Source organism: Aedes aegypti, chromosome 2 (genome assembly GCF_002204515.2).
Source record: "Aedes aegypti strain LVP_AGWG chromosome 2, AaegL5.0 Primary Assembly, whole genome shotgun sequence".
In the NCBI taxonomy this organism is placed as follows: domain Eukaryota; kingdom Metazoa; phylum Arthropoda; class Insecta; order Diptera; family Culicidae; genus Aedes; species Aedes aegypti.
The window spans coordinates 277,719,498-277,736,106 of record NC_035108.1 but is presented as its reverse complement, the minus strand read 5'-3'; the positions used below and the strand labels follow the sequence as shown (position 1 = coordinate 277,736,106).

Sequence of the window (16,609 nt, the reverse complement as noted above, 5' to 3'; positions counted from 1 at the left end):
AAATTTTATTTTCAAAATTTTTGTTCCTTAATTGAGCAAAACATTTCTTGATTTCTTTCTGCAAATCCTGCCATATAATTTTCATAGCAGGATCGCGAGTGCGTTGAAATTGCCTTCTTCTCACGTTTTTAAGACGGATCAAGAGTTTAAGATCATCGTCTATAATCACGGATTCAAATTTTACTTCACATTTTGGAATTGCAATGCTCCGGGCTTCAACAATGGAATTTGTTAAAGTTTCAAGAGCATTGTCAATATCAAGTTTAGTTTCTAAAGAGATGTTAACATCAAGATTAGAGTCAACATACGTTTTATATATATATTCCAGTCGGCTCGTAAATAATTGAAAGTGGAGCTGATAGGATTCAGAATCGCTTCATGGGATATTTGAAATGTAACAGGGACATGATCAGAATCAAAATCAGCATGAGTAATCAGTTGGCTACAAAGATGACTAGAGTCGGTTAAGACCAAATCAATCGTAGATGGATTTCTAGAAGAGGAAAAACATGTGGGGCTATCAGGGTATTTAATTGAGAAATATCCTGAAGAGCACTCATCAAATAAAATTCTGCCGTTGGAATTACTTTGAGAATTATTCCATGACCGATGTTTGGCATTGACAATGACAAACATTTTTGACTTATTGCGAGTCAATTTACGCAAGTCAGTTTGAAGCAATTAACTTGCTGTCCAGAGCATTGAAAAGGCAAATAGGCAGCTATGAAAGTATATTTACCAAACTGTGTTTCAACAGAAACACCTAAAGTTTCAAAAACTTTAGTTTCAAATGATGAAAACAGTTGATGTTTTATACGCCTATGAATGATGATTGCCACTCCCCCACATGCCCCATCAAGTCGATCATTACGATAAACAAAAAAGTTAGGACCTTTTTTTAGTTTGGATCCAGGTTTTAAATAAGTTTCGGTAAAAACTGCTATATGCACGTTATTAGCTGTAAGAAAATTAAACAGCTCGTCCTCTTTACCATTCAGAGAACGAGCATTCCAATTTAAAATATTTAAATTATTATTTGGATCCACTAGAAAAACGTAATCCAATAACAATTTGATTTTTAAATTTTACACCTACTTGGACTGCTTCAGTCATAGTGGTGGCTTTGAACATTGCATCAATCATTAGATTCAATTGTTCAGTTAAAAAATTAAAATCAGAGGCAGACATGTCATGTGATTTCCCATTAGAATTTCCGGTAGACGAAGAAGCGGAGTTACCTGTGGCGGTAGGGTTTTTTTTCCATTTGATTTGAAACAAGTAGAATGGGTACCCATGGATCGAACAGGGGAGGAGTTCAAATTTCCTGCAACGATATCGGCAAAGGACTTACCGTGGGTAGATACCTTCGAAATTGAAAGATTCGAACGGCTACCCGACGGATTAAAATTAGTTTGTGAATGAGCATGATTATGATCTTCCTGATGGGTATGATTCATGATCAAGCGATCGTTAACTGAAAAATGAGTATTGTTCGATACTCTACCAGGCAAATTCCGGAAACGACCGTTATCGTGACGGATATTATCTTTCATCTGCCTGGCACGAGCATCAATGACCCTTTTGCGTGAAGGGCATTCCCAAAAGTTAGCTTTATGAGGGCCCTTGCAATTGGCGCATTCAAACTTTCTGGTATCTTCTTTCACAGGACAGATGTCCTTAGCGTGAGAAGAACCTCCGCAAATTATGCATTTAGCATCCATGCGACAATTATTTGTACCATGACCCCACTTTTGGCACCGACGGCACTGAGTGGGGTTCTGGTAATTTCCTCCAGGTTTCTGGAAATGTTCCCACGTCACACGGACATCAAACATAAGTTTAGCTTTTTCTAAAGCTTTAATATTATTTAGTTCTTTTTTGTTAAAGTGAACTAAATAATATTCTTGAGAAAGCCCTTTCCGAACAATGCCAGATTGGGTTCTCTTTTTCATAATGATTACTTGGACTGGGGAAAATCCAAGTAAATCATTTATTCCATTTTTGATCTCTTCAGGTGACTTATAGTCACTTGAGAGACCTTTCAAGACAACTTTGAACAAACGTTCAGTTTTTTCGTCATAAGTAAAAAAATTGTGCTTCTTCTCTTCAAGATGTCTGAGAAGAAGTTCACGATCTTTGAGAGTTTCCGGCAAAACGCGACAGTCTCCTTTCTTTGCGATTTGGAAGGAAACCTTGATTCCCCTAATGGAGATCAAGATCTCCTGCCTAAATCCTCCAAATTCGGAACAACTGACCACGATAGGTGGCACTCTTTGCTTCCTCACTTGAATCAAAGAGCCTGGGCTAGAGGCTGCTTCGATTTGGTGTTCGGAAAATTTGTCTAGAGCATCGAACTGATTGCTCATTTCGATACAATTATTCATTTACCCTTGGAAGAAAGTTCGCATTCCGGGGAAGCGTCCTTTCTTCCATTCTTGCCACGAGTAGTGACAGTTTTTAAACCCACTTTTTTGGAAGGAAGTAGTGAATTCAGAGATTCACCCTTCCTTTTGTTAGTTGTTGATACCATGTTTAGTTAATAAACGAGAAAGACGTGACCTTCGAGAGGTTTTTTCCCAAGACGGTGTCCAAGAAGGATTACCACCGCTAGCTTTTGCCAACGGGTCCAACGAAAAATCGAAGGCACGGGTCCAAACAAGGATCGTAAAGGGATCAATAGTAGAAAAAATAGTACTGAAAAGTACTGTTTTAGTAGCACTGAAAAGTACCGTTTTTTAGGTCCGATAGATTTGGCTCACGGTTTCGCGCATGTTTTCGTCACCGGAGATTTTTTTTTTTGTTTTTTCCTGTTTTGGAGCGTCTTGCTGGGTAGTGCTTCGTAAAGCCCAAGCAGGACAGTTTGGTTTTGCGTCGTCCGATAGATTTGGCTCAAGGTTTCGCGCATGTTTTCGTCGCTGGAGATTTTTTTTTTCTGTTTTGGAGCTTTTAGTTGGGTAGTGCTTCGTGAAGCCCAAGCAGGACAGTTTTTACATTCAGAAATGGAATAGTGAAAAGTGAAAAATGAAAAAGTGATTTGTTTGATTTGTGTCCTCAGTACTGTTGGTCTTTGGCTGCCCTAAGTTCACCGAACCATCCGGAAGTGACAGGCAGCACATAAATTTAGAGAATCAATCCAGTGAGTTTGTTCCAGTATGATACTTTTTCTTTTGTGAGCCTTCCGGATCGTTTTTGTCCGCGTCGTGGAACTTCTGATCGTTTCTTGAACGGTGTTATTTTCGGAGTTTGATATTTATTGATTATTGCGCATTCTGTCCGGGCGGGTGTTACGCAACTAACAATCGGTTGTGGATGCTTTTTAACTGTTCGATGACCCTGGAGAGATCGATTCTGCTTTTCGTATAATTTTGAGCAGAAAAACCGACTGTGTTATCCTACCCAGTAAACACACCATCGTATATGATGGGATATAAGAGTACAAATGTGGAGGCGATATACGCACATCTTGCACGCAGCCTTATGGCGCATGTACGTATATCGCCTCCACTTTTGTACTTTTATGCGCTATCATATATGAGTTTGTGTTTACTGGGTAGGGTGTTTAGTTCGAACGCGCTTCCTTTCGTTTTTCGATTATCTAAAAATACAGTACTACCCAGTACAGTTTTTCAATGGGCACAGTACAGTTTTTCAATTGGCGTGATTTTTTTTTACGCGTATCGTTATTTTATACAATCCGATGACCCTGGAGGGATCGGTTTTGCTTTTTACTGGTTATTGAGCAAAAATATTACTGCCCAATCGACAAGCATTTCGCAAAACACTATTTATACTATAAATAAGTTATTGTTTTCTCTTTTGATTGCCGGCATTCAAAAGATTAATTTGAAAACGCTTAAACAACAAATATTTATGGTCTATCGCCAGCTTTCTAGGCGAATCCTGACAATATACCTTCCCCAACCTCCAACTCCGTAGCACTTATGAGGGTGTCGCTGAGTCGGTGGCCTCTCATTAAGTAAGTGCTACATCAACATTTCCTTCCCCTATCCCAAGTTACGGTAAAGATGGGCGTGGCCGGGAATAGCGATATTCATACTTTTAGTATTCTTGTTTATGATTTGAACAAGGTATACTCCCCTGCCTTGTTCTTGAAAGTAGTCAGGATGAGATTATTAAAAAGAAACATGAATGTTGCTAGTATCCAATCTACGAAGTATACCGTAACTACGCTAACGCTAACGATAACGCTAACTGAAAAGTACCGTTTTTTAATTTTAGCACTGAAGAGTACTGTTTATGTAGCACTGAAAAGTACTGTTTTATTGCTTTAGGTAGTTTATAAGAAAACTTCCAAGAGCAGAGAGAATTCGTGTACGCACAGCACGAAGGTACGATGCGCACTATAACTCATTAAATTAATTAACTCATTACGCGTGGTAAAAATGGACAAATTATGGGTGAAATTATGAAAAAAATCCACGTACTCGGCTGGGATTTGAACCCAGGACTCTTGTATGCTAGACGAGCGCTTTACCAACTAAGCTACCGAGCCACTTGGTGACCCAATATCTGAGTTGGTTACAAGTTTAGAATTAAAATCCCTCAGACCCCTGCGGACTTCTTTCATAACCCATATCCATCCATCTCATGTTAACTACGCACGCGAGAAGAGCAAGTGCGATTTATTTAGTGTTTAAACTGTTTGCCTATCGTACCTACATCGCTTCCACAACAACTGTATTGTGGAAGAGTAAAGATGTGGGAAGGTTATCAACGTGAAAATCCAATGTTTGGCAATGACTAGTTCGGATTCCGACATAGACGTTCGATCACCCATAAACTTTTATCTGTATTGTATTTTATTCGTTCTAACAATCTGAATGCTATTCAATTAATTTTCCTCGTATTAGACATACAAAAAGCATTCGGCAGTATTTGGCGCGTCAAATAAAAAAAATGTTAATAAATCTTCGAGCTGTTTAGTAGAATACCTATAAGTAGATGAAAAAAACGAATTTTGTACTATACCATTTAATTCCACTAGAGTTTGTATCCTTTGACAGATACGCGTATTTCGACCTCAACTGTAAGGCCGTCTTCAGTGTCGTGTACTAGACTCGACTTTAAAAAAATGTAATTCTTCTACATATATTGCTACAATAGTTCAATGTCATTTCTCAAATTTAATGTTAATTATCAGAACTCCAAATCTGTTAGGCTTCCTGTCAAAACTGGTATTCATGAAGGCAGTATTGTGTGACCAATATTGTACAACATTTTCACATACAACTTAACTATACCTATACGTCAGAATGTCAAAAATCTTCGTTTATAGTTGTTACACGTTTCTCCGACAAAGGCAAGATTGAGTGTCATCTGTAATAGATTGCATTTTTTTAATGTTTTTCCAATCAACTTGTTATAATATTCTCACATAAACCAAATCGAAACCTCCATGTAGACATGTTGTCTTGATGAGAGGTGTTCCAATAAATTGGCAAGATGAACTTATTGATATATGACTTATGCTACAAATTCAACTTTCAAAACCCACATTAAGGGTATTCAAGCCAAATGTAACAAATATACACTAACAGAATTCAAAATTTTGTTAAGGTATAAGCTTTTGATGTTGAAATAATTTTGCAGGCCAGCCATGTTGTATGATATACCAATAAGTGTTAGCTGTTGTTATACCAGGAAGAAGGCTTTACAAAGCATTCTAATAAATGTTTCCAGTTGGTATATTTTGTAAAAAAATCCCATAGTTGTATCAATTTTTCATCTCATCAAAAATTCTGTCGTGCCTGTCAGTTTGCTTATCAGTTTACCTATAAGTTGGAACTATTACGAACTATAAATGTGTCGTTTTATCTTTTTCCTATATCTAATATTTCGTGACCTCAAACTATTTCCATATATTTTGAAATGTTTTAGGTACATTAAACAAAAATCAATCAACGTTCATTTTTTGCTACCTTCTGCAGCGAGCGTGCCAACAATTGTGCAAAGATTCATGCCGGTTGTCATTGCAAAGTAGAAATACGAACAGTTGAGCTGATTTGTAACCAAACCAAAATCACTTGAAATGTGCTTCTGGCAATGATATTAAACAAAAGTACGCAATCAATATCGATCACAATGTCCAACATTGCAATTCTTCCCAGCCATTGACTTGATGGTGGTGATAAAGGTATATGCACACATTATCGACTCATCAGCAGTTCGATGTATCAGTTGAAGGAGGATGGTGACAAATACAACCGTACTCCTCCAGAGCAGTCAGCCAGCCAGTTAGTCAGTTAGTCGTCCGTCAGCAAGAAAAATCACAGAGCAAACAATTCAAACATCATTGGAGTACCGTGCTGCATGCTATAAGGATATGCAACAGCCGGCATGAAAACTCGGAAACGAGCAACGGGACACCACTCGTGAGGAAAATGGGGAGTACAAACTTTGTACAACTGTAGTATGCAGGAAGGAGCGTGACTTTTCGCCGGCAGCAACAGGAATTCCTACAATAGGTAGGGGGTTAGGGGCACGAAGGACACCTTAAGATGTTCGGGTTTAAAACATGATTGATTTATTGACATATAAAAGAATATTCCAATGTAAGCGTAAGTTTATCCCTTTTTAAGAACGACGTAATCGATTGGATCTTGAAAAATAAAAACAAATACTAATTTAAGAATTTTGAAATGTCTCCTCTTGTGAGCTTTTTTCTTTCAAGTAATTTGTGTATTTTGCATGAGGCTAAAAGACCTTACAGGTGGTCTTATGTAAAAAATCTATATATTATTTCTCCTTCACCTAACGTGTACTTTCTAAGGTAAGGTTAGAAAACAAAAGAAACTTTTCAGTAAAACTTTAAGTTTACAGAAATAGATTAGTATCCATTAAATATTACAAATTTGTTTGTGTTATACATAAGTATTCATTCTATTTGGATATTGAAATACGAGTAAAACTATTCAGGAACCTTTTAGATTGGTCTCGATGGATTATTTTGATCAAAATCAGTTTAACGTCTACATTCGGCCACTCGTCAACTTATACTTGTATTGAATTTTACTCGTTTCAACAAATCTGAATGCCATTCAACAGGTTTTGGTTTATAGACATAGAAACAAAAAATTGACAGTTTTTGGCATGGTGGTTTGATTCGAAAAAAAAAACTTTATCTTTCAAATATTTATTGTTCGAATGATTTCAAGTTATTTGTCGAATGGTACACATCAGGTTAATTATCAGAGCTCCAAGTCTGAAAAACTTCCTTTAAGAGCATCCTGGGATCAATATTATACAATATTTTCACATCTGACTTACCTGAGTTACACCAGAGATGTCAAAAATCTTTGTTTGCGGATGACACAGCCTTCTAACAGCCAGCGTGTCATCTGTTTGGATATTTTTTTTCAAAAATGGATGATTTCTCCTAATGCTTCCAAAACTTATTTTTTCAATTCCCACATAAACCAAAGGCAATAAATTTGAGAATTTTTAGTCTGAAGTTCTTATAAATTTCTGCCTTGTTGGCGTTAGCTTAGTCGTAAAAATATATTACCGTATTATTGACAAAAAACTTTTATTAGACCTTCACTAATACTCATGCTAGGTTAAAATATCCGAACATTGAATAAATTTTATTTAAACTGCGTGAAAATGGAGATGGCACTCTGGTCCCGGGTGGCACACTTGCCCCACGTCCTCCTATTTGTGCTACAGTCGGCCCTTCGAGGAGCTGGGTTCTATTTCTTGACTTGGGATTTTGTGCACAGAGAGGGAAACGCCATTCAATACCGGGGACAATAAGAACTCAACAACTCGGTGCTGTACATGTACATCGGTTTGTTATGTTTAGTATGACGTGATAGAGAATACCGGAATTTGCTGATGGAATGTCAAGCATGTTTCCTACTACGATGTGGAGCACATCTAAGGCAAGGTTACAGGATATTACATAACTATTGGTAATTAAAGATGTGAATGATTATTGATTGATTTTCAAATTGTGTTACCGCACACATTGCACGTGGCACACATCTACTAACGTAATTAGTAATTTCTTCAAACCATCCTTAAAACATTTATACCCACGTACTTTAATTATTTCACCAACCTCAGCAAAACGAATCGCCGACAACTCAACAGCTGAGAATTCGGTACTTTTCCATACCGATTTTCGGTACTTATTATACCGAAATTTCGGCAATCCCAATTTTTACCGCGATCTCGGCGAACGCTACCGAGATTCGGTAAACGTATGAAAATATGTTCTATCATGTTTTGAAACTAATGACTGACATTTCAAGGACTGCTTACACATATCTCTGTGATTACACGTCGAATTAAAACGCAGTAGTTTTCAGATCTCTGTGCCCAAATTTTGTAAGTGCTCTTCAAATGATATAAGATTACGATTCTAATGACGCATAGATTTGATGTTTTGGTCGATCCAATGCCTGAAAAAATAACCATATTTTTCCAATTTATGTTTTAGAAATGTCAGAACTTTAAGTAAAAATTTCATAATTAAATAAAACAATGTGTTGTCAAAGTACCTACAAAGTAAGATTAGCTCACTGACTTTCGAATGCATCATAGAGTGTTTCAATTCGACGTGTAATCACAGATACAGTCATCCCACACAGTTGAATCACCTACAATTTATGAATCAGCTGATATTTAGAGACAAAATTATAATGAAATTTATTACAAAACATCACAGAAACATTTTTTCTGATAAGTTTTGCAATGTGTGTAACCATTTCAATGCTTTTTATCGCAGTAAAACTCTCGTGATTTCGGTATGAACCAATAAATCAATGAATTATTTTTATTTCACTCTGTGACTCAACTGCAAGGCAGTCTTCCCAAACGAACATCAAACACGTTGGGTACTGGTGTTTCGTACTTGCTTTGAACCCCTGTCGTCGTGTTCAAACCGAAAGCACGAACAGCTCACGAACCAGTGCCTAAACCCGAAACTTATGTTTGGAGTTCCAAAGTTCAAACCGATGTTTAGAAACCGGTACAATCGCAGAGTACACCGTCACGAGTACGCGTCAGCATTAGACTGGCCCTTAAACAAAAAAGTTGTAAAATTCAACGGAACACCCCCTAGATATGTGCCTTAGGGTAGAAAAAAGCTCTCTCAAAATTTCAACTTATTTGGTTCCTCCCCCAGCTGGCGCATTCAATTCAAAGTTTGTATGGAATATTCATTGAAAATTGACCCTATGTCACTGTTTCGTCTCGTACACTAGTTAATGGCGTTCAATTGAGCCCAGAATGACAAATTCACTAGTTGATACGCTAATGAACATAGTTTGCCGAAGATTGTATCTAGATTTAAGCTCATTTTCATTAAGCTTTCAGTTGTTGAAAGTTAGGCTTAGATCAGCACTCCCGTACAATCACACATGTGCATGCACCTTGTGCCGCAGCTCGCCCAGCGTCATAGGTGGCTATGATGCGCTTAGTGGCTACCACCCAGCTAAGTTGAAGGAATACTATGCAATATTGCAAATCTACTTCAGATAGACAAATCACCAACTTTATCATTTTAATCATCATACAACCTTCTACAATATTGTTTGCTATAGTATCAAGTAGTGTTTTTGACATTCTGGGTTCAATTGAACGCGATCAACAATTTTCCTGACTCAAATAGGAGATGATGTGCCTTTTCCTATATGTTGGAGCTGAAAATCCCATATTAACTTCAATTCGATTGCGCCAGCTCATGGAACGACCAAATGAGCTGAAACTTTCAGGAAGTCTTCCTCTAACCCTAAAGAATAATCCTGGTGGGTGCCCTGTGGAATTATACAACTTTAATTTTTCTCCCATACTAAGGTGGGCCAGTCTAGTCAGCATCAGTGATATTTTTCAAAAAATAGTATTAACAAGGTATTTAATAGGATTTTCATAAAAAAAATTGGATTTGAAGTCATACAGAAATGATTTTAAAATGCGATTGAACAGTGGTGCTCAACCTGCGACCTGCGGTTCGTATGAAGTCCTAATAAACGCTACCAGAATTTCGTAGAATACATCAATAGGCTGCTTATTAGACTGGCCCTTAAACAAGAAAGTTGTAAAACTCAACGGGGCACCCCCTAGATATGTGCCTTAGGGTAAGAAAAAGCTCTCTCAAAAATTTCAACCCAATTGGTTGCTCCACCAGCTGGCGCATTAGATTTGAAAGTTTGTATTGGATATTTGTTTCAAATATATTGACAATTGACCCTACGTCCACTTTTTCGGTCCGTTATACTAGTTGAACGCGTTTAACTGAACCAGAATGACAAATTCACTAGTTGATACCCTAATGAACATAGTTGCAGAAGGTTGTATCTGGATTTAAGCTCATTTTCATTACTCTTTTAGTAGTTGAAAATTAGGTTCAGATCAGCACTCCCCGTACAACCACATATATGCATGCACCTTGTGCCGCAGCTCGCCCAGCGTCATAGGTGGCTATGAATGCGCTTAGTGGCTACCATCAAGCTATTTTTAAGAAATACTAAGCAGTATTGCCATCTACTTCAGATAGTTAAACATCAACTTTCTTCATTTTAATCGTGATACAACCTTCTACAATATTGTTCGTAGTGTTTTTGACATTCTGGGTTCATTGAACGCGATTAACAATTACCTGAACCAAACTGCAGATGATGTGATCATTCCGTAATCCGAGCTGAAAATACCATATTAACTTCAATTCATTTGCGCCAGCTCATTGAACGACCAATGAGCTGAAATTTTTAGGAAATCTCTATCTAACGCCTATGAATAATCGTGGGGGGTGCCCCGTGGAATTATACAAATTTATTTTTTTCCCAGTCTACTGCTTATCCATTTAAATTTTAAATGAGTTTTAAATGTGTTTCAGAAGATGATAGTATATGTCATAACGTACCATATGAAATCAATGCAAATTAACAGGATTTCGCAATGAAATCCCATGAACCCGATAGGAAGCTTCAAGTGCTCTCGTAAGGGATCTACAGGAATATACTAGGCTCTGAAGCATCTCGCTAGGAATCCACAAGATCCTGTCTACAATTATCAGAAATTCGCTTAGGATCTTATGGGAAATGACATATGCCGAAGAGCTCACTAAGAATTCTGAGGATTTGCTTAGATTCTTAAGAATAATGCTGCGATATTGCTGAAAATTCTCAAGTTTCAGATGGTATTTTCAGGAGCTATTATCCACAAATTCTGCTGGACACCTATTTAGAATCTTCAAGATGTGCTAGAAATACACTGATATAACTAGAAATTCACAGTTTTCCGCTGGGGGTTTTCACAGATCATCCTATAAATCTCAATCAATAGGTTTCACTCAGCATTCCAGTAAGTTGCTGTCATTAATTACGTAAGGGATTTTGGGGGAGATGGATTTAAGATTTGTTGACTCGCCATACAAATTATTTTTATTTTTTATTTGAAAATCTTTCATGGGGCAGTTACAGAAGTCCTAGAAAAAAAGATTCTTCAGGATGCTGATAGGAAGCTCTAGACCCAGCTAAAGATCGCTAGGATCTCGTAAGGAGCTTTTGATTATAATGTGTGGCCCGTATCCTTGATTGAAAATATTTTTTGATATGGTACGTAGTATACTCCGGCCAGAGCACCACTAGTGTAGAATGTTGGATAGTCTCTTTGAAAATCGAACATCATACAGAATCTCTAACAGAAGGGAATATTGTTCTAAATAACCGCCGCAGATTGCTCAATATACACACGCATTACACAGGCAAATAGTAAAACTCACCTTGTTAAAATATAGGCTTTTCTTGATGCATAATTTAAAATTGTTCTCAAAATCCTTTAATTTTGAAAGCATTCATTTGTTTAAGCTAGGGTATATTATATGCTTTTACCACCATCAAAAATATCCATAGCAAACATAGTTTTCGAATAATACTGAGGGTTTATTTCGTATACCGTAATAATGGGTAAATTACTCTACTTCAATTTAAAATATAAATCAATGCCAAAGAATCTAAAAAGGATGAAATAAGCAACACAAAAGAAAATAAATTAACTGTATTTCGTAAGGAACATTTGTCATTTCCTATGTTTCTGTCAAGTGGAAGAGTTATCTTCAAACAAAAGTATATTGTTTCGTATCTTGAAGCTGTTTTTGATAGCCTAGCCAGTATTCTAAACGATCCGTCCTCTTTTATTATTGAAGATGCCTTCCATGTTTCAGATAGTAAAACATAATCGCTTTACAGTAACATGCTGAAATCGATTTGGTGTTAAAATATTTCTGATATGCTTTTTTTCTAGGTTTTCTCGCCTTAATTAATCCTGTATGTAATATTCACAGATAGAAAATCCATGTACAATGCAACAAAGCTAGCATTCCCTTTATGTGCATGATTTACGCTGAAATTTACATGGATTTTTCTTTCTGTGTTTTTAAAGTACATTACAGTATAGAAATGTAAAACTGATAACTGAAAACACTACTTACTGCCCATAAAGGCATAACTGTTTCTTATGGAATAAGCAGGAATAGAGAAAATAGCGCTCAGAGTTTGAAGTTTGCATTCTCGTACAAATGGTTATAATTTTCTTGTGAATTTCTGCATGCCATTTCATGAACACAATTCAAGTTTTGAACTTCCTATTGGGCTGTAAAGTTCGTCGATAAGTAACCGCCATCGTAAAGATCATTAAGTCTGCAGCAATTAGAAGATAAGGACGTGCATATAAGTTGAATGCTTAAGTCCAAGAGTTTTACAAGACCATTGTTAAGATAGTGTAAAGTTGGTAGAAGTGAAGAAAGATATAGATCCAGGTAAACTACTATCCATCAAAACTAGAACCCCATCACTAACCGCCAAAACCCACCACACCATCGCCACCTTCTCCAACAGGACCCCGTAGTTTCACCTGTGTTCCCGACGTCGCCGGAAAGGGTATCGTGGTCATCTCGAATTGGCCATACCTAGGAGTTGGCCCAGAGTAGAACCGTGTGCCGCTCCGTAGAAGGCCATGGTGAGCGTTAGATGCGACCAAGGCGCGGCCATCTTGTAAACGCTTGAAGTCAAGGAGTCGAAGGGCAGTGTGAAGGGGAGTAGTGCCAGCCGGCCTTCCACCCCAAACGAGATCGAGAAGAAGAAGGTGAAGTACCCGCCGACCGTCCAGCCAGAGCGAGAAATAGAGGCGAGCCGATCAGGAAGGAGAAGAGGTGAAGTAGCAGCACGAGAAGAAGGGGCCCGCCAATAGTGAAGAAGAAGAGAATAGTAAGGTAGGAGATAGCGTTAAGAAGTGGGAGTAATAAAGATACCTTTTGTGCAAATATCGGAATAAAGTGGGTTTATGTTCGGTAATAGTATCTAGTGTTTTCTTGGTCTTGATAGTCAAGCGTGTAGGCCGACCCTGAGGCAATGGAAGAGAAGGGAGTCTCACCTGTGCTGGACAGGGATCACCCATTAGTTACACCACGCAACTCAGCAGTCAAAAATCATGGATGAGTTGGCTCACCGTTTTGACTCATTGTTTCATATTTCCACTGTTTACTCACACACGGCAATCATTTCTTGTTAGTCTGGTAAAATTATAGTAATCCTTTCTAACTTAAACAACAACATTCGGGTTTCACGAGTTTTTGACGGGTTGTGCGAATGAATCATTTTTTACGCTTTGAGTTCATTGAGTGATTTTGCATCAAAATGTCAAGCGTGAGATTTGCGAAGCAGATCTCTTATGAGTTTGCTGAGTGAGTCTATCTACACTGATCATAACTCATTTACACATCATAACCTTGTCGTTTATTGAGCTTAAGCTTTATTGGTCGCCCGTGGCTGCCACTCCAGTATCGCCTGATCAGCTGCACTTACACAAGGAACCAAACAGATGGCTGCTTGGGACTAGCAGACACCCTCAGTGTGTAAGTGCTGGTGATTTTCTACTTTAGGCAACAACGACGCCTACCACGTCAGAATGCACACCAATGAGTGGAAGGAGGAGGAATTGATGTTTGCATTTACTGGTAACACTGTAGACCTTATATACTACAGCATCTACGCCAGTTCATGCGGGTGGTAATTTTATGGCAGAGAGGTTGTTTGGTTAGCAGATGCCTACATATCAGGCGTAAAAAATGTGCTATAATAATGGAAGAATAGAAGCGTAGGGAGTTGATTTTTTTGTCTGTCTCTAGTTCTAGCAAATGCTATGAACTGTGATAGATTAAGAAAGGAAGATAGAATCGAGTGAAAGATGCACTACAACTACGAGGAAAGGGACGGGCCTGGGATTGAACCCATACTTTCTGCTTATGAAACAGAAGCGATAGCCATTAGACCACCAATCACGTCACATAACCTTGTCGTTTATTAAGTGAAATGTTTTGCCCCACTATAGGGCAAAGGTTTGCATTTGACTATACTAAATATTATATTTTTTTAAATTTTAAATAAATTTGAAAGAATCGTAATACATTCTGTAATACATTTTCAATGTAACATGTTGCGTTATACTTTGCCTTACAAGTCGAAGCAAGATGCTATGAATTTAATAGACATGTTCTGCGGAATGTTTGCTCTGTTTGCTTTCAAATGATTTATGAACTTATGTAGATTTTAGCTAACGTTCCTGGATGTTCACAAACTAAGCTCATTTTACAGGAATTTCAGAATTTGCAATGATAAAATTAATTTTATTTCAGACTAGTGGTCCCGGCAAACTTTGTCTCGTCATCAAGTAGGCTGTTGTAAAACGTCGTATAATCCACATACAAAATGACACAAAGTTGTCTATCATTGTCCCGATTATTCCGGAGGCTTTCCCAAACTTTTTCGTCACCGATCACGTCGCATCCCTTGTCGAGTGCAATAGTGGAAAACTGAAACCAATCCGTTCATCCGTTCTCAAGCTATTTCGTGACATACAAACACTATTCCATTTTTATTTATATAGAAGAAGATAGATAGATTGGCGTTTACGTCGACTATGCGACCATGGGCAGTTCATATGGACGATTTTTCACCTTAATGATCGATTTCCCTTGCAAAGTACAAATTCTATTCTCCATGAGTTTTTAGCGTAACTCATTGGATATGGAAATTGAAGACGAAGAGAATTTTATTTAAATTCACGTCTGCATGAGCCGGTTCATAAAATAAATGTTCAGCACAATTGTGCTACTTTGTTTCGAAGAGGATATGATATACTATGCTAAGATGAGACGAGAATGTGTATGAAATTTGATCTTAAATCTATTGAAAATAATTATTTTACTTGAAAATTTGCTTATTTGTAGTTACGAGTTACGTCATTAATGAACCATGCTAAAACAAACCTCCAATAAAGAAACAGTTGCAGGATGCTTTATTCGTGCAAGAATTTTTGCAATGATCTAAATGTCAAAGTCTATTTTGAATATTTGATAATAGATGTTGAAAACTTCTGAAAGTTTCGAGAACATTATGAACGCAGAGTATCTTAGTAGTAAATTGAATTCCTCAAGGGTTTGTTAAGCGTATGAAATCTGTTGTAAGCGTCTTTAATGTTCCTATCAGATCGAATCGTTGGGTGCCATTCAAATAATTGGATGAAATCCATAATGTTGTTGATTTGCGTAAAATGACTGGAAAGTGGAAATACTGCTGCATCGATATGTATACGAATCTGTTCCCAAAAAACCCTAAGCATCCAAATGGCATCTGCGTTCAAATGAGCACTTACCTTAGCGACCGCAATGGGTTCCGTTCGATTGTGCTGCTGGCCATTCGTTTGCTCCTATCGCCAAATCCGTGACGACCGAACACGTACGGGAAGCTGACTGATGGAGTGACCGGGTCGCTGTAGAAGCCTTGCGTCGGCGGGGGCGGTGGACCGAGTAAGCTTGCCAAGAGGTCGTAATTCCGCATCCGGTTGTCGGGCAGCTGGTCGGGGAAGAGTGTGGCGGCGGCGGTGAGGGGTGCTCTGCCGAAGGCCGACGACGACGATGGCATTGCGTTCAGGTCGTCCCACATGCCCCCATGGGGGATCGAATTGCCCGAATAGTCGAAATCGGTGTACAACAACGGATTTACTGGAAGTCGAAAATCAAGCAAGCAATAAGTAAGCAATGCGAGAATACCCTATCACGGTGCTCCTGAACAGTAACTGTTGAATTGAAATGAGGTGCTTTGCTCGAAAAATGATTTTCTGAATATACGTTAGGATGGCTTATGAACATCATAGTGTAAAAATCTCGGATCATTCCCCCAATTTTATAAACTAAGACTCTCGGGAGCTACTATTAAAATATGAACGGGATTCATCAAGTATAATAGGAGACTCAAAAAGCTTAAAATTTGTATGAGGGGACGAAAAAAATGTATGTTACGATTACTTACATTATCGGACATACACTACGCCAGGATGAAAAATAGCCAAAATCTCAAAATATTTTTGTTTAATTTTTGTATGATACTTGAATAGTCTTTTTTCAAGATATCATGAAGATGAAGTGAACATACTATTTAACAGTACTTCAAAGAACGTGACAAACATAATTGGAAGTTTTGTTCTTTTATAAAAGTGCCTGAGGTTGGGACAAAACGCAGCTTGTCAATTACTCCGAAAGAAAGATTTGAGTGAAAAACACTATTCAAATTGTTGAAACGTGACGTTA

At 37.8% G+C, this 16,609-nt stretch overlaps 1 protein-coding gene across 2 annotated transcripts in view; it reads right to left on the bottom strand.

Annotated features, from left to right (window-relative positions):
- The window catches only part of LOC5578593, a 230,297-nt gene that overhangs the window by 51,576 nt on the left and 162,112 nt on the right, over positions 1-16,609 (bottom strand). For both annotated transcript variants that reach the window (XM_021845158.1, XM_021845157.1), the window contains exon 4: positions 15,676-16,024. In XM_021845158.1, the coding sequence (XP_021700850.1) occupies positions 15,676-16,024 (349 nt within the window). The remainder of the gene's footprint in view (positions 1-15,675; positions 16,025-16,609) is intronic.